We start from the raw sequence: 22,336 nt of genomic DNA on the forward strand, positions 1-22,336 counted from the left end.
AAGAAGGAGCATATCCTCCCTCTATTGAACCAAGCCCTTCGTCTTATACGCAAGACCCTTATCAGGACAAGGGGAAAAATCCTCTTATTTTAGAGGAACCAACCGATTCTGAGTTTGTCTTTATTCGAACACCGAGCATCTATAATACAGGTCTTCCTATTAATATTCGAGTACAATGTACCCTCAATATCCAAGGCCATGAACTTACTCTACATGCATGTTTAGACCGTGGCGCTACTACCTCCACTATTGATGAAGGTTTACTAACTTCCTTTATTCCTCCTACACTTATTAAAACTACCAATACTCCTCTTTTGAGTATTCAATTTGAGGTCAGCAATTAAGTTGTCATAAATTTGTCAAAAATGTCCATGTACGATTTTTTACTAATTGTGGTGTTTTTAGTTTACCCTTACTTCTTCCTTAATTATGGACTCACCCGATGCCACATAAAATTATTCCCTTGATTTTGGGTCTTAATTTTCTTCTTGCCCCTGATCAGACCTTACTTCTTACTAAGAATTATATTGTTTTTCTTTCCACGTCTGTTATTTCTCCCATTTTTTCTGCTTATCCATCTGAAGTCAGCCCTCCGAAGCATGGTGAACCCCCAGTTGAATCTTGTAACCCTACTTCTGTTCTCGAATCCTCTTCTTAGCTTGTAAGCTTGTACTGTCTACATAACCCTATAAGTAAGTTTGTATTGTAAGTTTGTATTGTAAAATTATTATACTCTTATTTGGTTTGTTAATTTTTATGGCTGAATAAATCTTTGCTTCTAAGCCTTAGGGCTTTGTTTAGTTCTTCTTAGATCAATAGTCCTCAATCCTTATCGGAATCTATCTAATAGAACCGTAACTAGCTAAGAGAGAAGATGGAACTATAGACCTCTGGTTCTGTAAAATCTGTGCTGGCTGAAGTAAGGTAAAACGGCTTGACTGCTATAGTAAAACTTGAAGAAGTCGGGATAAGAAATCAAGGTCTTAAAAAAAAATTCTAAAGGCTCTCTACTAGATGAGGCTCATTGGTGCGATTTAGGAAGACTAAATAAAAACCTAAATGCTTAGAACGTGCTCATCCTACTACACTTAATTGAAGCCTGAACATAAAATTTTAAAAAAAAACTACTTGAAGGAAAATCTGGTATATATATATATATATATATATATATATATATATATATATATATATATATAAAAGAACGTGCAAAAGCTATTCGCAAGCGAAAGATTTGTTCGATAAGCATATTGTAATCCGATATAATATCATGAGTTCCCCAAGATTCTGAATGTCATCCTAGAACTTGAACAAGCTGTTTCGGGGTTAACTACGACAAAGAATGCGCCTTGAGCAAGCTGATGGACCTGCTTGTTGCGAGGAGGAGGATGGGGCAGCATGCTCCTTTTCTACAAGGCAGAAAAGGCGCATTCAAGAAACATTTAAATACATTATTTATCAAGAATTTTGTTTATTTTGCTAAACGATAAATTCGATGTTCCATACCCACACATACAAGCAGAGGAACAAAAAAAAAAGTCTCATGCTCGAGTATCGAAGATCACTTTATATCTTCAAGCAGGTTCATAGAGACTCAACGCATGCCCATCAAGGCCTCGCAAGGCAGCTACCTGAATAGGTAAAAACATCAAATATCGAATGTGAATCTACGACACTCGGTTCATGGATCACATACCTTCCCGTGGATTTCATGCTTTATAGGACCATCAAGCTCCGCGCCCAGTGCCATTAGTTTGGTGACCGTGTTGTTTAGGTCTGCTACTGTGAAGGATAGCATGGAAGAGTATCCCTTACTCATGTCTGCATTGCTGCTAACAAAAACTGGATTAAAGATATGAATATCTCATGAAAAAAGAAATCGCAAGTAAGATGAACTATATTTGAGATTGGCATACAATACTGATATTCGATGAAAATCTATTAGTAAATTTCCCCTTTTATCCAATACTTTGACATGGTTCTTAGGAGATGAGATGCAACAATTTCCAATCATAAGCTAATTTACGAGTAAATCACTCTCCTGCACACTACAAGAAGCTAAAAAAATATAGATAACACATAAACTCAAATAAGATCACACGAGAAGAATTTTTTTTTTTAACAGATTGTGAACTTATTAGAGTTGTAAGAACAATAGCAGACTGTTCGCACCTCTTTTACAATGGGTCATGCTCCAAAAGTGAAACCGAGTTAGAGTAGAAAAACACTTGAACGTATATATATGTTTATCGTTATCTTAATTGCATATCACATTGCTTAATGACTTGGACCTCTATGAGGCAAATGATCTCTAGAGAATCTGGATCACATAGAATCTGTTCTAAGATATCTTTTAGTGTTTCTTGATGCATGTTCTAGTTGACGTTTTCTAGATTGTCACTGAAAATTAGAAAGACGCTACTACTTCAATGAGATGAATAATCCAAAATGGAATAATTACTGTAAAATTTAGCTTATTTCTCCTGCCATATATAATATCTTGAGATCCTATCACTTTTTGAGAACTTCACTTCAAAAAATGTCAAAATCGCTTTATAGTTGGTGGGGGACAATCAACAAACACATTGTGGGCGGTTAAAGTGGACATCAAAGATCATCCGCCTGGATTAATTGAGAGAGACATAAAAATGAAGAGGCATGAAAAGAGGAAGGGAAGGGAAGGGAAGGGCGAACCTAGGTGAGTGCATGAGCGCTAGCCTGAAGGGGCCCGAGTGGAGCTCGGCCCATCGGAGGGTGCAGACATCGACGCTGAAATCGAGGCCCTCCGAGTAGAACCTCGCCGCCCTGGGCACGTCCCGGTGGAGCTGCAGAATCCATCTAACCACCGCGCCTCCCGCGTTGGCCATCGGAGGCAGCAGAAGCAAAAAAAAGGCCCGTCAGGTGTTTCTATCAAATGCCAAGCAAGTCAGACCTTGCGCGCCTGCAAAATGAAAAATAAACTTGAATAGAAGGGTGCGAGTCAGACTCTTTTATGCTGTCTGAGTAAATATAGATTTCGTGAACCTTTATTAAATTTTTAGTTTCAGAAATAGGTTTATTTTAGAAATTTAAGAGCTTTGATTCAGTGGTCGCTGTTGAATAGAGGCGAGCAGTTGAATTAACAATTTAAAAGAAAAGTTGGGTTGGATTCGGTTAATTTAATTTCAGAATTCAATTTTTTATTAAAAAAATATTAATAATTTCAAGTAATTCGGTTTGTAGTTTAAAATTTTAAATTTAATTAAATTGAATAAATAAATATTATTGTTGGAGTTTAAAATCAAAATTCCCAATTCGTGAACAGTGTGTCACTCAGCGAAAATCATCATAGTTCAATTTAAAAAAAAAAAAAACCAGTTCATCTAACTCAAAAATATTTCTATTTGTTGGATTTCAATTGAAATGGTTCGGTTGATTAGGATTTAACCGATTGCTCAGACCACTTAACAATATATAACAACTTAATAAATTCATTTCAGTAATTTGACAAGTAAAATATTGAGGCTTGTCAATGGATCGTGCTTAAACCAAGCACAATAAATTATTGCGTCAAATAACAATTGAACTGAAATGGTATTTTGGAAAAATAGATTAAGAAGATATTTGAATCGAATAAGTTTTCTATAGAAAAGTTTGAACTGGAAATTCTTAATGAAGAAAGAAACTACAGGTAGAATGTTTACGGAATGCAACATATTATATATAATGGAAAATTTGGATGATACAATGTACCCAGCAGCAACTTCTCTATTAGATTGATCTATGGATAGTCGTCGGCATTCTTTCTCTTCAGGGTCATAAAACACCGTAGTGCTTGGCTTGGAGGGATGTACAACTTACCCAAAAAAAATCCAGTAAATTGGCCAAGAACGGGAAATTGGGCTGTCAGCTAGCTGAAATTTTCTATTCGATTAATTTGTAAATAGCGCATCTGATGGATGCTCATCTAGTAAAAGTTTATCCTATTCATGGATTGGCTGCTACACCATGTTCATCAGCCGTCCTGATACAGAGCCTTTCCTTCTTCTTCGTCGTCTCTGCCGCATTCGCCAACTCAGATATAATAGAAAACCTGGTAGTTCATCAATGGCTTTCAATCAGGAAACACAAGACATCAAAACCACCTCACACTATAGATAATAACATCATACGCTTGCTTACAAGTTAATGCAACTAAAAGAGGAATCATCCATTGACCGGCCATCAACATCGGAACATCAACCTGAAATAAGACGTCAGCTTTCACTTAGCAGCAAAATATAATTCACCACAAATATGTGTTCAATACATCGCATAATGAAGTTTCTCAGGAATTCTAATAGGGTTTTTAGTTGGATGTTTTAGTAATTGGGCTTGTTCCGCATGCCTCACCAGTTAAAATAGATATACTGCTAATGGTGTTCCGGCTACTAGTAAGGAATAAATTTGAACAGGATGAATCTACAACGAGAACAAAATAAACTATGCTAACATAACAATTGTTTGGAAATTTTATTCCAAGCATAAAATTCATGAATCATATCTTGATGTTTATATAACTCAAGAACAAATGATGGTCATACCTCATCACGGTTGAGCAGACCTAAGAAATCAATGCTAGTTCTGGATTTGTTCCTGTCAATTACTTCAGAATGATTTCTCGAACTGTCTTGTATTGTAAACTCATCCGACTTCAGATTTAAACCCATTGTAGTATTTGCATCACTAGCCATATCAATGGGTTGGTACACAGGCAATTTCCTATTTCTACCAATGTGTTGATGAATACCATATCCTCTTGTCCCCCAAAACTCAAACCTAGTATCCCGATGGCAGATCAAATCTTTACCCACTACCGAAGAATAAGAAGAAAAGTTAACATCTGTTCTGCGTACTGGCAACTGGCTCTTGTCTACATGAAGTGGCTTGTTAGTTTTCGACGAGTCTGAGAAGAGCACTGGATCCTTAATGTTCCTGCTAGTGAAATCCAAAAATTTTCTTAATAGCCAATAGCAGTTCGTTACCATGTGACTTCCATCGAGGCAATTTGAATCTCCATAAACAGCAATTCTCCCTTTCCCAACTTCTACGAGGCCAAGAATTGGGAACACCTGCATTATAAAAATAATAATGGCACATAAATCATAGAACAAGATAAAGATCAGAAATTGAAAAACATTTTGCTAGCTTTCATTAGCTAGCTTAATTTAACAACAAATTACTTAGAGAAAAATTTATACAAGAGGTACTGGTATGTGCAATACATCAAAGAAAGTTTCAACCCTATGCATAGGTTGTCATTAACAATTAAAAAAACAGGAGGGGCTAAGTTTCTAACCTTAGTCATCCCAGAGGAGAGTATGTTCTGTGTTGCACTAGCCTCCGAATTGTCTTGAAATTCAAAACTATGCAAATAACCACCTTTCGGGAACATCACAATATCAGTGCCTGAGGCATAATGGCTCTGTTCTCCATTAATTGAAAAGTCACCATTCAAGATTTTGTCCCCAAAAGCAATATCAAATGGAGCTAAAAGTTCATTGAGTGCCGGAATATTTGCACCACCAGTAACAGGTGTCCACCAACTCCTTGTATTGTCATCAAAAAATCTCATTTTAACCATTGAGTCTACATTATACCATTCAGCAAAGACAGCAATACCTAGCCCTTCATTTAAAACATCATCCCTTAGTTTCTCTATTTCATCCTTGTAATATTCATCTTCCAGGTCCACCATAAGAAGTGTTCCATAATGACTAGCATCAAAACATGTAAAAGGTGATCCAAGGGTTTCCACATAGTATCCTGCATCCCTTAGCATGTTATACATAATATGAAAATTTGTGTGCAAGTGATCACCATGCCAATCAAGTATATCATTCCGGACATCCAAAGAGTCTCTCGGTATGTATCCAGGTGGATACTTTATATTGTGATATTGGTCCCACAAAATTCTTCGTGATCTAGGAGGTGTTTCAACCACTTTCAGTTTCAGATGAAGTACACATGTACTACTTTGGTGCACTTCCTCTCCATTAGATGATGGACTGTACACTGTAAGCGTCACATTGCCTTCGATAAGTCCAGAGTACTGATAACCTTCATCCTTAATCTGCATGTGCAGTGCAAGATATCCTGTCCAAGGCCAGATAATGTCTGAATATGTGAAATGGATGCTTAGCAGGTTTCCCACGTCATCAGAAGGGTTCCATATGGGCGGTGACTCAATGTAACCAATGACGCCCATACCATTGAGTATGGTTGCATTAAAGATGACAGGCATAGCACCAGCATAAAGAGGTTGCCGACAAAAAGGCCATGAGTAAGGACAATCAGTATAGTCAAGGACACTGGGGAAAATGCTGGCTCTTGGTTGGTAGTTTTCCAAGATTTGATATGATTCCCATCTGATAAAAGCAAATGACCAGCATTAGCCTGCAACAAATTTAAATAGAATGATAAATGCTACTGAAAAATAAAACTCACAGGTTGATTCTGCCAGCACCTTGTTCATACATGTTGGGACCAGAGAGTTTGGTTGCACCCTCAACTAGAGCTTGCTTCATGGTTGCAGGATTTAAAATTGTCTTCCGCATGCTCTCTGGTATGATGCTCACAAGCAAGCAGACAATACCAGCAACAACTGGACTTGCTACACTAGTACCTGAGAGGCTCTTGCAACCTGTGCTGATCTTAGATCCCATTATATCACGACCATAGGCAACCACGTCAGGTTTCACACGACCATAACTGCCAGGCATTCGACAGCTTGGTAAAAGACTAAAATCAAGTGGCCAGTTGAAATAAGTAAATTAAAGTAACATAGTTTTGGGAAGAAAAAGGCATTCAATGTGCTTTAAGAGTAGTAAGCTTACTCAATGACAATTAAGAAAAGACAACAATTTGAGAGAGATGAGAAGGCAGAAACATGACTGCTCTCAATTTGACTTATGTTTTATTTCCTTTTTCAGTGGTTGATACAAATAAAGGAACTATATTTAAAATTTGCTGAAAAATAATGAAGACACATACAAGGATAAAGGATAACAAAAATCGATTTGTTTACCATACAAGTCAGTGAAAAATGCAGAAGAATGTCATGAAACACATTTCTAAGATAAAAAAATCCAAAGAAAAGAATCAAACCCTACCCATGAGGAATCTCCCACGTACTCATTCCACGTGAAGAGAAAGATGCAATATGATCATTATAATCAATGCCACCTACTCCAATCACATCACTTTGATCTGCAGGATTATTAAGTGTTCCATACAGAGGTCCATCATTCCCAATAGCTGACACCATAATTATATTATTTGCCGTGAGCTCCCATACCTGGATAACAATTTCAATTAAACAAAAATCAGTTAGACTTGCAAAAAATGAAAACTGATAAAAAAAAGACTAACATTTTATGATAGACACTATACTATAGAATGATATTTAGGAGGTGCTTGGTTGGGGGAAATGAGAGTGGGGAATGGGAAAGGGATTGAAAGTGGGTGCTTGGTGGTGGGTCCCACGGATTCAATCCCTCAAATATGGGAATGAGCCATTACTTAGTAAAATGGGGGGAATGGAACCCCCCCCCCCCCCTTCTCTCTCTCTCTCTCTCTCTCTCTCTCTCCATTCCCATTCCCCACTTCTATCATTCCCATTCCAATTTCCTTCCGCGAACCAAGCACCCCCAGTATTCAAAACCTACTAGAAATAGTTTACACTTCGCAAAGTGTCCGCAAAGCATGATCTTTCGATGCTACAAGTATCGGACAATGGCATACATATATTGCAAGAAATTCATGCTATCCATGTTATAACAGCAACATCATCAAACTGTTTTAGTTCCAAACTTCCAATTACTTATTATCAACTTTTTAATATATATTCCTCCATTGAATTATAAGCAATGTTATATCTCTAGTAATATCTAGATTCTCAATCACTTGTAATTGAAATAGGACATTATTTTGATCTAGCCTAACCTCACACTGATCAATTCAATTTATTTAAATATAGAATCTACAGGTCACCTTTAGACATGTCCATACAATGATAAATTTTTCCTCTCCTTTATTATCTATTAGAGCTACACTTAACTCCTAGATGAACATTTTTTGTTCCTTTTATGTTAACCTCACACATCTTAGCATTTCAACATTATTAATTTTTGTGCATATTGTTTTTTTTCAACAACCTATGAAGTATACTAATCGTATACAGTCTTATTAGTCTTTTCTTTCTAAGGGAGACATGCAATCACACAGAAGTTCAAAAGCTTTCCATTTCAAATACCCATTTTTCCCATAATGTCTCTAATATCTCATTGAATATGATATCCTAGATATTTGTTAAGCAAGTTAGAGTTAGTTTTAATGTAGTTGGTTAAGTCCCACGTTAAGTGTTTAGGTTTAGGGTGGGTTTATATTTGGTCATATGTATACATATTAAATGTCTTTGAATGATAAGCAATTGAATGTTTTCCTTCCCTAAAAATTTTTCAGTCATAGGTATGTGGTAAACAATTCATCTAACTGAAAAAAAAAATGATTTATCCACATTATAGGCATAAGAACTCATAATATTTAGTCTTCTTTCCTTAACCTCAAGACTATAATTTCATCTCCATTTCTTTTAACTTCAAATTAGAAAAAAATGTTCAAGCAATTTTTTTTCTTAAAAAGGAGTGGCACCGCCTTTATTCAAGCTTTCTCCATCAGTGGTTGATCAAAATTGTTAAGTCCATCGACTTCGCACTTGATGCTTAATCAACTACTGCACCTTGATGCATTTCAAGAGGAACACCATGTAATGGGACCTTTTTTTCCCCATTCCCTTGAGTTGTTGCAATAAAAAATTGTAAAGAACAATTTCGGTCTAACTACTTATCATCAGCTGCTACATCTCCAGACTCCAGAAAATTATTTCATTTGGTATCCATGTTCCAAAACTTAAGAAAGTAATTCCTGTGAATCATAAATCTAGGATCCTTCAAGAATCATATTTTGCAATTCCCAAAAAGTAGAAACTATATAAATTGATTGCATTGGCTTGAAACATAATTATTTATAGCACCTTTAGTTTCTAAAATTTCAGAATTTAATTGTTTAATCATGGAAAGTTTCTTGATCTCATCTCCTGTAATGGAATTGATAGTCACCTATGGTATAGATTATAAATGCTGCCAAGATCCATCAAATTCAATGCACTATCATGACCTAACATGATTTCTCTATATTTCAAATTAAGTCAACATGGTATGGGGAAATATTCCCCGCCAAACCAGGACTAAGAAAAAATTATAACAAGTCACTAAAAAAACTCATAAGTCTGGGAGACAGCAATGTCAAATGATATGTTTTCTCAAGTCCGCAATAATATTTATTTGTTATCATTCAAAATATGATGCATAAACTCTAGAATCTGAGTTATCAAAAAATTAATAAATCAATTGCATGAATATTAAATCTCTGGGGACAATGACGAAGAAACTATGAAACTCACAATTATATGGAAAGGAAGAAATTATCAATTGCTTTACAAATGTAGAATGAAATACTAAAAGATAAATAGTCATCAAACAACAGATAGAATGTACCTTTTCCACGAATGGGAGATCCAGAAAGTCAGGGCCACCAATACTCAGATTTAGCACATCCATGTTAGTTGCTATAGCATAGTTAAATGCATCAAGAAACCAAGATGTATAAGAAACCTGCATTGAGGCTGAACAAACAATTATCATGATCTCGCTCAAAAAACAGACTAAATCAACAAAAAAAAATGCTAGAATACATTTTCTTATGAGTGAGTAAAGAAAATTGGTAAAATAACTGAGACTAATAGAAGCAATATATTCACCATTCTATCCATGCCATAAGAAAGCCTAAGGTTTTTATCAGCGTCATCATTAATATAGTCACCAAAAAACATTAGCATACATATGCATCAAACAAAATAGAATCACAAAATCATAAATAATCCAAATTATCATCGAGCATGAATATTATGTTAGATTTCAACCATGAATATCATTCAAATTCTTTGTATTTCAGAGGTGAATTGCTGGACACACAACACCCTGAAGGAAAATCAAAAACACTGATGCATAATGAAATGTTTAACATACACTAACATAGGCCGATAAACCTTGTGTAACTGCATATTGTATAAAGCAAAAAAATTGAAACCTAAAGATCTGAATATACTTTGCACAGGAAAACGGGAACAAAGGCCCACTGCACAAAATCTAGACACGTAATTCATCCAGATAGTATGCATCACCTGTGCATCTGTAAATACACGAAAAGCATAAATTTCTGTGTCTGGTGCAAAGCCCAAGCACTCTGCATCTTCACTAGCAATAACTCCAGCTACAAAGGTTCCATGTCCAAGATTGTCATTTAGGGTATCCTCATTTGTCCAATTTGTTCGCTCCTAGAAAATTACAAAGAACTTATCAAACACTAGAAATTTTAGAAGAAAAATGAAAAGGTCTTGAAAAGAGAATATCTCATTTAGCAAAAGACACTCCATATCAGTCACAATGCTACTCAGAAATAACTTCATTGCTTTCCTCAACTTTTATGACTTACAAGGCAAGTTGCTTGAAAACTTAGGTACAAACTTAAAAAGAAATGTGAAAGATAAATAAATTAATAGCTAGTCAAGCGATCTTGTGAAGCCATGGTTTACAACTTTTTTTGTCATAATTATGTATGGTTATCAATACAGATCCAACGGAGTTTTCCCTGACACATTAGTATCTTTACAGTATATAGATGCCTGCAATTGAGTTTTCCCTGACACATTAGTACCTTTACAATATATAGATTGCCTAGTAAGCCTAGAATTAATAAACACATAAACATATATGGTATATCAAACTGTTCATATAGTTAAGAACTGGTCAGACATCAATTTATAGATATTTCAAACTGTGGCAAATAATTTACTATTCAAGAAAAGCAATCATTTAAACCATGGAAAAAAGAGATCACTTATATCTTAAGTTCCAGAGACCTAGGTAAATATATCAACCCAAATGGAACAGCAAAAACTGAGACATCCAGAGAATATAATTCCACAGTAAGTTCATGTCCTTTCAAATTAACTAGGGGAAGTTCAGAAGATAAACGGAACTGAAGCAATGGATGATAGCAAAGAAGGAATAGTTATAGCCTATAGGGGTATAAATTTGGAATTTATTAGATGTAGAAGTGGACACAAGGGGATACGAGGAAATTAGATCAAATGTTACACAAATATTTGTAGAATCTTAACAGAAATGCTAGAAACAAATCAAAATTTAATTAAAATTAGACACATGGAACACAACATTGAACCAGTTCAGAAAATAAATTTTCATATGAAAAGAATTAAGTGCTCCTAGTGGTATTATTAGGATGAAAGTCTTCTGTTCACATTGGTTTTTGTCCATTCATTACTTAATGAAACAAAATATTATGGAGTAAGTCATGTTTAATGAAACTACTTGACATTACTACAGGAAAAAAAAAAGTATACCTTAATGTTCCGGAAATGTGGGTGATCTGCTCGAATACCAGTATCAAAAATCGCCATTTTTACCTTCTTCCCAGTGAAACCTTTACTCCAAAGTCTATCAGCTCCAAAGAGAGAAGTAACTTGAGATCTCTGCTACAATATGACTAGTACGCATAAGTCTAGCATAACTTATAAGATTAGGAGCAATACAGTTTATTAAGCACTATCAGAAATATATCAAGCCATGTTTTGAAGTGCAAAGTTGAAAAATGTAAATTAGGAAAATCACAGGACTTTGAGAGGTTGAAATGTGTCAATCATACAATTAGAACTACATGAATCAGAAGTCCTGCCTATTATGTGGCAGCAGAGTAACTAAGGTTCCATTTTGGAAAGCTTTAGTACTTCAATCTATCCTAAAAAGAGTATGTCATGTTAGTGTTTCTTCTATCAAACCAATAAAAAAGAGAAATTGAAAACCTTAACCAATTAATCAAATCATGAATTTAAATGGTGATATATGGCAGTCCATAGTGATTAACGACAAAATGAACAATTGATCATGTGTTTTTTTCACTTTTCAAGAAAAAAATGGTCAAAATAATTTAGTTTCTTCACACTAATTTAAGATAAAAATGAAATAATGGCAATTTTTACCAGTACCATTCAATACTAGTTCTCAGTGTAATAAGGATAAAGCTCATATATATGCATTTAGTTGAAAGTACACATGTGCACTGCCTAACAAGAAAAGAAAGATTACCATGTGATACGACCTGACATTCAGGTGTACATGGAAGTGTCATCAAGACCATTCATTGAAATTAAAAAAAAAACGATTTGGTAATCAATTTAAGTTACTACATGGTAAAATTTAGTTTGTACACAATTATACAAGTTGAAGGGGAGCCTTGCCGCAACGGTAAAGTTGTTGTCATGTAACCAAAAGGTCACGTGTTCGAATCCTGGAAGCAGCCTCTTGCAAAAAGCATGGTAAGGCTGCGTACAATGGATCCTTCCCCGGGACCCCGCATGGCGGGAGCTTCGTGCACCGGACTGCCCTTTTTCCACAATTATACAAGTTGGCCTAAACTCCACAAAAGCTGTGAGACTAATTTGTTATAACACCTCCATGCAAAAAATATAAATAGAATAATAGAATTTGAAATAATTAGAGCATAAAGCAAGTCTAAGTATATTAGATTTACAATGATAGATCTTTAGCATGTAGACAGATTTTTCAACCTCAAACATTTATATGCACCCAATATAATGAATTTAATTGTACCATTAAGTACGCCTATGTGACAACACAAATTGCTCTTTCTGACTACATGCCTATCCAATTTTGATGACAATTTGCATGGAGCTCACTTGCGGGGAGGAGAGAGGGTAGACATGCTACACACTTGTAACTTTATTTACATCTATGCCAACCACATTAGTGGCTTTCAGTGAGTACTGTTAAAATAACTAACGTGATTCCTCCGACAGATGCATAATGTTGTTGTCCAGAAAAAACTTAGCCTATCTTGAAAGGCTAAAGTTCATAGCTATCCAACAAACCCCATGTATTTGACTAGCATAAGACCCCCTCAAAAAAAATCTGGGCAATCAACACAAACGCTTCACAAGGATTGAATTTCACAATGCAGAATTTCATATGATATCCTGAGATTACTGCGGGTCAGTAATCATGTGACATCTGGTCCAATGATTTTCAATGCCTACAAGACAATAATAGGATGATGAATAAGGTGGTTACCTGCATCATCATCAGCGTTCTTCTCCAGCTAATGGAAGCATTGCTAAACGGACTATAAACCTCCGTTTCTTCTTCGAAAGACATCGATGTAAAAATCTTCCCAGGTCTCTTCTTCGACTCATCAAGGCCCCTGCCTCCTTTGCGACTCTCTTGCACAAACAAGCTCCTCGAATAACTAGTATCAACATACACATCCTTAACTCGCCCCAGCATCCTAAGCTCCAGGACCATAGAAGCCCGACCCGATTCCTCGATCTCCATAACTCCAAAGTCTGTCGGAAACAAGGCCGCCGGGTTCCTTCGCTCAACCCACCTCCAGCCGCTACGGGATCCAAGTTTCTCCTCGAGGTAGGCCCGGTGGTCCTCCGCCATCCGGTACTCCAGAAATCTGACAACGTGGTTCCGGGTAGGTGCGGCGGTGGTTTCGCTCGAGCCATGGAGGCTAGTTGAGAGATCGGAGACCGGGTGCCAGAGGGACAGATGGATCAACGCGAGAAAGAGCGGCGGGAGGAAGGCCGAGGCGAGCCGGCGGCCGCTTCGATCGGCCATCCCGAGTGGCCGGATCGGATCAAACGGAAATTTCCCGCAGGAAACGAGAGGTTTTCGCCACAGGCCACCGCATTTCGCCGCCGTCTGTGTGTGAAAGCGAGAGCGATCCAATCATCAGACGGCGTAAAAGAGAAGAGGGAAAAACGGAAACCAGGGCAGGTGGATTACCCCATTCCATGCAGTGCGACGGGCAAAAGGAGGAAGAACGAACGATGCCTCGATGAGCATCTGACGGCTGTGATTCCATCTTCGCCTGAGAATAGAGTAATTTACGTTTTACCCGCTAGATTTTTCTAATATTTGAAATTTCCACTTAGTATTTTTCTATTATACTGTATAACATTTTGCGAGTTGTAATGTAGAAATGCTCCCACCCCTAGTTACTCAGGCAGTCGGTTATAAGTTAGGGCCGGTCTAAAATTTAACATACATATATAATGATATGTCATTAGATTGTTTTAAAACTAAAAAAATATATTTTATTAGATTATTTTAATAAAGACTTAATAAATAAATATATATATATAGATTATTTTACTAAAGGCCCAAAAAATATATATATATACTTACCATTAAAATTTAAAAAAAAAAGGAAGGAAGATAACTGTCCTTTTTCCTTACCAAGACTTTATTTCTTGTATTATTTTTTTTCTTTAATTTATTTATAGAAGTAAGAGAATTTACTTAAGAAGTAAGAAACTCATCAATTTCCTCATTTCTTCTTCTTTGAATCTCTTCTAATTAAATCATCATTCATCTGATTTAACAATTTTATTCATTGAAAATGAGGTATTAGAAAATTTTAATTTTGAAGATCTTATTGATAATTTATTACTCAAAATGCTAGAAGATCTAGATTTTTCAATGACTATTTAATTTTTTTTATTTGTAGGTATTACATTTTTCGGAGAAGCTCGGGAAATATATTTTGTATAGTGTTACATTTTTTTTGGAGAATTTTGAAAACTATATTTTATATGGAGTTTTTCATATTTTAAATGAAATATATTGATTTTTAAACTTTTTTAATTAAATTTTATTCTGAGTAAAAAAAATCAAATCCATTTTTCTCTTTTCGCCAAGGGCACCTAAAAGTAAAGGCCGACCTTGATCTTTAGGCAAAAAACATCAAAGAGTTTCCTTTTTTTTTTTAATTGTCAAGTGCATTTCATTTTGATTTTCTTTTTATCAAAATGGCACCCTACTCTACCTAAAATGACACAATTATTCTTCAATATTAGTTTCATTAGTATATCATTTATATCTCCCACCTAAATCTTGAATCACTAGGGTACGTTGTAGCGGCTACGAGTTTCATAACTACTAAAACATATGTAGCAGTTGTGGTTTTATAATTGTTATAACATATATAGCAGGTGATGTGGTGATGAAGAGAGGCCCACCTGAGGGAAGTCAGAGTCAAGAAAGGCAACCACGACGTGGCGGTCAAAGTCAACAGTCAAAGGACAAGCTTCTGGTGGCCAAGTGACCAGCTTGTCCGCCCAGTCGAACGACTTCTCCGATCAGGTGGAAGATAGTGTTCTACACTCCCGTCATTATAGGAAGGGCAGTAGATTCTCATATTCGCAGCGACCGTAGAAGGGATCGTCCACTCGAATTGATTATCCGGCTGGACTGGGAAGAGCTACTCAGCCACACTGTTGAAATAACGGATTACCCAAGTGGTCGGGCGGTGGCCCCAAGCTGAGTGGCTTCCCCGCTCGGCCAAACAATGGACCACTTGCCCCTCTCAGTATACCTTCTTGGGAGTTCGTGCCACTGACATGGGGCATGATCAGGCAGCAAATCGTACAACAAAAGGTTCTACCGTCACGCAAGGATATGCATGTTCAGGTAAGGTAAGGTGTCAGAGACGCTTTACTTACACGTCCTTTCATAGGACGAGTATGGAAACGTGCAAGAACCTTGGGATGTGTACTCGCACATTTCTATGGCTCTATATGCCTTGGGGTGCGTGCTCGCACGTCACCACAACTCTATATAAAGGGGGGTCCAACTACCTGAAGAGGTACGCGCGCGCATTCTCACTGTTGAGAGCTTTTGTCCACTATTTTACTATTCCTCTTTGTTGTCGGTGACTGACTTGAGTGTCAGAGGGTCAACGCCTGAGACTCCTTCCCTGGCCAGGCACTGAAGTTTTTGTTCTTGCAGATCGGGAGTAGTCTTCACACAGTCAACTAAGGAGTCATATCCCCAGCCAGCCATCTTCATCGAGTTTGGATAAGATTATATTTGACGTCGTCTATGGGAATCTTAGTCTGCACCCAAACCGTGGTGCAGGAGGTTGGATGACTCGCCACCATCACTTTGGCGCAAGAAGATTTGGATTTGTTAGTCAACGCCCGAGCAGCCAAGTTGTTGCAGCAGTAGCAAGAAGCAGCAACTGATGGCCAAACAACGAATGAGCCAGATGCATCGTTGAGAGGGTCACGAGCCGACCAACGGAGCCGAGCTAAAAAGCATGCCAGTTGGCAATTGCATTACCAACCAATCAACATTTCCCATGAAGCACCAAACGCACCAATTCCCTTTCATAGAGCACTGTTCCGCACGCCCTCAGAAGAGCAAGGACGAGCGGAGAAGGCGAAGGGATCCTCCTTAGAAAATGCGCCCGCTCAGGATAGGCGAAAGGGAAAGGAGCCCCAACTGGACTATTCCCTAGAGCGGATCAATCAGCAGTTCTCCCAGGAGATTCTGGAGGACTAACTGCCGACCAACAACTGACCATTGGCAATCAGGAAGTACAACGAAATAACTGACCCCGAAGATCACTTAGTCAAATTCGATAACCAAGCTACTGTTCATCAGTACACGGACGGAGTGAAGTGTCATGTCTTCCTCACCACTCTAGCCGGATCGGCACAATGATGGTTGTGGAGTTTGTCGGTCTGCACTATACACAACTTTAAAGATTTTCGAGCGGTATTCTTATAACACTTCGCTAGCAGCCGTCGCTACCAGAAGACAAATGTTAATCTATTCATCATAAAGCAAGGGCCCAAAGAAGCATTGCAGACCTACATCAAGAGGTTCAACCAGATGGCCATGGGCATCCCTTTGGTCACCCCAGAGATACTGGTCAGTGCCTTCTCATAGGGGCTAGCAAAGGGTGAGTTTTTCCGCTTACTCATCGATCACCTACTCGGACGAGCCACTAAATACATCAACGTCGAGGAGGCCCAAGAGACGCAAAGGAAAGAGTCGATCGCTGAGCCGACCACCACTTTCGAGTGGTGTCCCTCAAGCCATAACCACCCGCCAAAGAGACCCCAATCGAGAACGTCTCAGCAGCACTAGGAGAATCGAGCACACATTGTGCAACACGTTGAAGCAGAACAACCCAGAAGCTCAAAAGGGTGAAAATGGGCACCCCTATTTTACTTCTACCACTGGTCGGCAACGCATAACACATGAGACTGCTACGATCTAAAAACAGGAGTAGGTCAGCCAGTCCCGTATAAGCTTTGTCGCAAAACTCCCTCACCTGAGCGTTAACAGCACTGTCGGTCGGGCGAAAAAAGGGAGGAAGCAAATCCTAGGGACGAATAGTGTCAGGATCGGGCCCATCAAAGAAGAGAGACTAGTTCCTCCCGAACCTCGGCCGAACGGACCCATCTCTCGACGCGGGAGGAGGAAAATAGAAGCAATGCCGCTCGGGGAGAAATCGGGATGATTGTCGACGGCCCGACGAATGGGGACTCTAACCAGGCAAGGAAGTTGCATGCTCAGTGACTTGAAATTCATGTTGTTAGATACAGCAAGGAGAGGGCGGACGAACTGATGATCAGCTTTGGTCCCCGGGACTTGGAGGGAATAGAAGTCCCTCATGACAACGCCTGATCATCCAAGCGGTAATAGCTAATTACACTGTTCGCCAAACTTTTGTAGATACAGGCACCTCGATGAACATTATCTTCAAGAAGGTGTTCGACAAGATGCAAATCGACTGGAACGAGTTGCAGCCCATGACCATCCTCTATATGGGTTCACCGGCAATGAAGTGTTGTCGATCGGCCAGGCATGGCTGGCTATATCACTTGGAGAAGAGCCACTGAAGCGGACGAGGACCACGAACTTCATCGTGGTGGATGCACCGTCGGTGTACAATGTCATACTAGGGCGACCAACCCTAAATGAATTCTAGGAGGTCGTCTCCACCTTTTGTCAAAAACTCAAATTCCCATTTAGCGATGTTGTCGGAGAAGTCAAAGAGGACAAGTTGGCTGCTCAGCGATATTATGTCAAGATGGTCAAATCAGATACCAAAGCCGCACGAAAAGCACAGCAGCTGGAGGTGAATGCAATCCTCGAAGAACCCTCAGCGTTGGTCTACAACAAGAAGGAGGAGGTCCATATCCACTCTAGTCGACCGAAGGCAACAACCTTTGTGGTCGCCAATCTGCCTTGGGAGAAGAAGGTCGACTTGGTTGAGTGCCTTAGGCGAAACTACAACGTCTTCGCCTGGTCACCCCACGAGCTTTCAGGAATATCCTCGAGTGTGTCTTAGCACAGGTTGCATGTTCAACCAGATGCCCGCTCGGTCAAGCAAAGGAAGTGCGACTTCAGCTTGGAGTAGAACTAGATAATCTAGGTGGAGGTCGAGAAATTATTTGAAGCCGGCCACATTCGTGAAGTATAGTTCTCGAGCTAGCTTGCCAATGTGGTGTTGGTTTCCAAGCCGGGCAACAAATGGAAGGTGTGCATTGATTTCCATAACCTGAATAAGGCTTTCCCAAAGGACTTCTATCCTCTATCGCAAATCGACCAGATGGTGGACTCGACAACTGGCCGGGAACTCATCTCCATGCTTAATGCGTACTAGAGCTACCACCAAGTCCCACTCGCCAAGGAAGACCAGGAGAAGGTTAGCTTCATCACTGTTGATGGGACGTATTGCTACAACATCATGTCATTCAGGCTGAAGAATGCTAGCCCGACTTATCAGAGGCTAATGAACAAAGTATTAGAGGTATATGTAGATGGCATATTGATAAAGTTTGTCCGAGTTGCTGACCTTTGTGCAGTCATGGAGGAAACATGCTGAACCTTAAGGAGGTATGGGATAAAGCTGAACCCGGGCAAGTGTCTGTTCGGGGCAAGGAGTTGATGCTTCCTAGGCTACATTGTCACTGAGTGGGGGATAGAAGCAAATCCGAGCAAGGTAAAGGCCCTTCAAGACATGCCCCCACCTCACAACCTTAAGGAAGTTCAGTGGTTGACCAAACGAATCACGGCGCTATCGAGGTTTATTTCAAAGTCGTTCAATCGAAGTCATCACTTCTTCAAGATACTACGTCGAGCTACCAAGTTTCAATGGGGCGCCGAATGTGACAAGGTGTTGGAAGAGCTGAAGGAGTACCTTTTTTCTCTCCCTATATTGGCAAAATCCATCGTTGGTGAGCCGCTCTAGATTTTCTTGTCATCTATAGAGTGAGTCGTCGACTCGTTGTTGGTGCAACAGAACGGCTCTGAACAGCAATCAGTATACTTCTTAAGCCATATATTAAAAGATACTGAGTGTCGGTACACCTGTCTCGAAAAGTTAGCATATGGGCTCGTCCTGGCCTCCCGAAGATTGTGGCCCTACTTCGTCGCGCATCCGATTGTGGTATTGACTAACAGCACGCTCGGAAAAGTCCTGCTCAACCCTAAAGCATCTGGTTGGTTGATCAAGTGAATCACCGAGCTAAGTGAATTCGATATATGATACCAGCCCCAAATGGTGATAAAAGCTCAAGCCTTAGCCAATTTCATCACGAAAGTCTAGAATATCGAGTCGGAGGTGACATGGAGAATATATGTGGACAGTTCGTTCACTCGACAAGGCAGTGGGATCGGAATCTTATTGATATCTCTGCGGGAGGACAGAATGTAGCTCTCCGTGCAGCTAGACTATTGAGCCACTAACAACGAGACTGAATATGAGGCCCTAATAGCCGACTTACAAGTAGCTCGGCACGTGGGAGCCATGAGGGTCCTTATCCATTTAGATTCCCAATTGGTAGCCCAGCAACTGGCGGGAACCTTTGAGATAAATAGCACTCGGCTCAAGTTATATGCTGAGACATTTGAAAAGTTAAAGGTGGGCTTCCAGGAGGTCATCATTTAGAAAGTTCCACGATCAAACAACTAATATGATGATGAGTTGGTTAAGTTAGCAAGCTCCTTAAGCCTGATCGTCGTTGACAAGCAGGTCGAACAAGTTCTATTGGTAGCGCAATCGACAAGATGGCCATAGGAGGTTTGCCAAGCGACTAGAGGACGCCTTTCATTGAATTTCTCAAATCAGGTACTAAGCCCACCGATCAGATGGAAGCACATGTACTGAAGAAGAGAGCAGGGAGGTTCACACTGATCGACGATCAGTTATACAAGAAAGCTTTCTCCCGACCGCTGCTCATGTGTATCAGATCGGAAGATATCGACTATATTCTACAAGAAGTTCACCAAAGATCGTGCGGAAGTCATTCGAACGACCGATCATTGGCCCACAAGATCCTTCTTGCTGGATATTTCTGGCCTACGTTTCAAGCAGATGTCGCTCGGACAGCGACTAATTTCTTGTCTTTCCATAAGTATCAGAATATCCCACACCAATCTATAGAGGAGCTGAAAGCGTTGATGGTGTCTTAGTCGTTCGACTAGTGGCCATGGACATAGTTGGACCGTTCCCCCTGGCGACCGGGCAAAAGAGATTCTTGTTGGTGGCTGTCGACTACTTCTCGATATGGGTAGAGGTTGTTAGAGTGTATACTAAAAGCCTAGCTTTTGTAAACATTTATTTGTTGAAATAAAAGAATCACATTGGTCAATATCTGCATTTATTTGTTAAATGTAATTGTTCAATTAATTTATATAGTAGACAATATGGAGTGTGGTGTCACACTCAGAAGATCATGTTGTCGCCCACACGACGTCCAAGGCGAGGCGAGGAATACGACAGAAGATCTTGAGGTCATTAGCTTACAAAGAGAAGGTATAACTAGTATTTTTCTTCCGCGTCATACTAGTTATTTTTCTTTGTATGAATTCTAAGTACAAGAGGCAATTAGATCTAGTTTTTCGAAATAATTTTTCGAGTTTGTGTTTTCTTCTTTTCGAACTTGTGATTTGATTGTTCCTTTTGGTTAACCTAGAGTTATTTAAGGAAATAAATATTAGCTTTCCTTAAAAGTCTTTGCCTAGGCGGTGGTGGTTGCTCCCATATCCAAGAAGGCCATGTGCCTCGTCATGCAGTCCTGGAAACCAATTTTAGAAATTAATATTTATGGAATTAATAACCTAGGTAGATTTGAATCAATAGTATTAAGTTCCGCTTGCGATTCAAATCTAAACCATTAAGAACAGATAAGTTAAATTTGGAATCAATGATATTAAGTTCCGTCTGCGATTCCTGATTTAATTTCTAAAGAACACAATAGGTTATTTAAGGAAAGGTTCGACACTTGTATAAAAATTTTTGTACAATGGAACCGATACGTTTTCCTAGGTTTAACCAACAGAGGCAGGGTCGGTCACCAAGATAATCAAACATACACTCATCAAATTCATATGGCAGAATATTTTATGTCAATTTGGCATCCCACGCAGGCTCGTCTCCGACAATGGAAGGCAGTTCTCCGGGCGAAGGCTTAGAGAATGGTGCGAGGGCTACAACATTGAGCAATCATTCGCGTCAGTGGCCTATCCACAAAGCAACGACCAGCCAGAAGTCACCAACCATGAAATCCTCAGAGGGTTTCGCACTCGGCTCGACCACACTTGGGGAAGTTGGGTTGACAAACTCCAAAGTGTGTTGTGGACATACCGCACTACTCCTAGAGTGGCGATCTGCATAACCCCGTTCTAACTGGTTTATAGGGTAGAGGCATTCATGCCAGTCGAAGTGGGAGTAGAGTCTGACCGAGTGATACTCTACAAGGAGGATAACGCCGATCGATGGTTGATGGAGTTAGACTTGATAAATAAAGCTTGGGATAAAGTAGTCGTACGACTAATGACGTACCGACAGTGTATGAAGTAAAATTACAATTACCGAGTAATTCTGAGGTCATTCCAGGTCGACGATCTGATTTGGAAAAGAGTAAAGTTGATCGGGGATGTTACCAAGCTCAAGGCACCATGGGGGGATCTTATAAGGTGATTCAGAAGCTTAGCTCGGGAGCATATTATCTGGAAGACGAATAAGGACGAGCTCTTGAATGACCCTAAAGTGCAAATCATTTTCAACTGTACCGAACGGGCTAGAGGTTCGTGAATGTGTTAAGTCACCTCATAGTTGTCACGCCCCAAAGGAGTCCCTGCCAGACAAAAATCCGGCAACATCTCCCCTGTACCGGTGGCAATATGAAGCAATAAATGCATACACAAACATATACATATTCATCAGCCCACACGGATGGAACATATATAAAATAGAAACAACATAACCACGCAATTTAATATACTCAGCCTACTCGGTTGGACAACAATAAAATAAACACACAACCACGCAGTATAATAACAGCTTACACGGCTGTAAG

The 22,336-nt window shown here is 39.2% G+C and overlaps 2 protein-coding genes across 6 annotated transcripts; both read right to left on the reverse strand.

Moving 5' to 3' along the window:
* Nucleotides 1-1,215: 1,215 nt before the first annotated feature.
* LOC121973444 lies at nucleotides 1,216-3,064 on the reverse strand. 3 transcript variants are annotated; one of them, XR_006109611.1, is made up of 5 exons: nucleotides 3,022-3,064; nucleotides 2,692-2,938; nucleotides 1,694-1,826; nucleotides 1,504-1,628; nucleotides 1,216-1,406 (listed from the first exon to the last, which is right to left on the reverse strand). XR_006109611.1 is itself a non-coding variant. In XM_042524873.1 (3 exons), the coding sequence occupies exons 1-3, from the start codon at nucleotides 2,862-2,864 to the stop codon at nucleotides 1,572-1,574; spliced, it is 363 nt and encodes a 120-aa protein (XP_042380807.1). In that variant the 5' UTR covers nucleotides 2,865-2,992; the 3' UTR covers nucleotides 1,216-1,571. The 3 variants fall into 3 exon arrangements, 1 of the variants encoding a protein (XP_042380807.1); XR_006109610.1 differs by lacking the exon at nucleotides 3,022-3,064 and having other exon boundaries at nucleotides 2,692-2,992; XM_042524873.1 differs by lacking the exon at nucleotides 3,022-3,064 and having other exon boundaries at nucleotides 1,216-1,628; nucleotides 2,692-2,992.
* Nucleotides 3,065-3,597: 533 nt separating this feature from the next.
* On the reverse strand, nucleotides 3,598-13,963 carry LOC121970175 (subtilisin-like protease SBT6.1). 3 transcript variants are annotated; one of them, XM_042520697.1, is made up of 10 exons: nucleotides 13,245-13,963; nucleotides 11,501-11,632; nucleotides 10,259-10,411; nucleotides 9,573-9,689; nucleotides 7,128-7,312; nucleotides 6,463-6,726; nucleotides 5,315-6,383; nucleotides 4,560-5,087; nucleotides 4,159-4,219; nucleotides 3,598-4,069 (listed from the first exon to the last, which is right to left on the reverse strand). In XM_042520697.1, the coding sequence occupies exons 1-10, from the start codon at nucleotides 13,791-13,793 to the stop codon at nucleotides 3,978-3,980; spliced, it is 3,150 nt and encodes a 1,049-aa protein (XP_042376631.1). In that variant the 5' UTR covers nucleotides 13,794-13,963; the 3' UTR covers nucleotides 3,598-3,977. The 3 variants fall into 3 exon arrangements, with proteins under 3 accessions (XP_042376631.1, XP_042376633.1, XP_042376634.1); XM_042520699.1 differs by having other exon boundaries at nucleotides 11,501-11,629; nucleotides 13,245-13,962; XM_042520700.1 differs by having other exon boundaries at nucleotides 9,573-9,700; nucleotides 13,245-13,962.
* Between the last annotated feature and the right edge of the window lie 8,373 nt (nucleotides 13,964-22,336).

Source organism: Zingiber officinale, chromosome 4A, assembly GCF_018446385.1.
Source record: "Zingiber officinale cultivar Zhangliang chromosome 4A, Zo_v1.1, whole genome shotgun sequence".
NCBI lineage: Eukaryota > Viridiplantae > Streptophyta > Magnoliopsida > Zingiberales > Zingiberaceae > Zingiber > Zingiber officinale.

Excerpts from the sequence above, each read along its gene's own strand:
- LOC121970175 (XM_042520697.1), bottom strand. The coding sequence starts at position 13,793 with ATGGCCGATCGAAGCGGCCGCCGGCTCGCCTCGGCCTTCCTCCCGCCG. Across the intron at positions 11,633-13,244 it reads GAACGCTGATGATGATGCAG|CAGAGATCTCAAGTTACTTC; the intron begins GTAACCACCTTA and ends GTCATATTGTAG. Across the intron at positions 4,070-4,158 it reads TCTTTTAGTTGCATTAACTT|GTTTTCTATTATATCTGAGT; the intron begins GTAAGCAAGCGT and ends ATGAACTACCAG.
- LOC121973444 (XM_042524873.1), bottom strand. The coding sequence starts at position 2,864 with ATGGCCAACGCGGGAGGCGCGGTGGTTAGATGGATTCTGCAGCTCCAC. Across the intron at positions 1,827-2,691 it reads GCGCTCATGCACTCACCTAG|CAATGCAGACATGAGTAAGG; the intron begins GTTCGCCCTTCC and ends TTTTGTTAGCAG. Across the intron at positions 1,629-1,693 it reads AGCATGAAATCCACGGGAAG|GTAGCTGCCTTGCGAGGCCT; the intron begins GTATGTGATCCA and ends TTACCTATTCAG.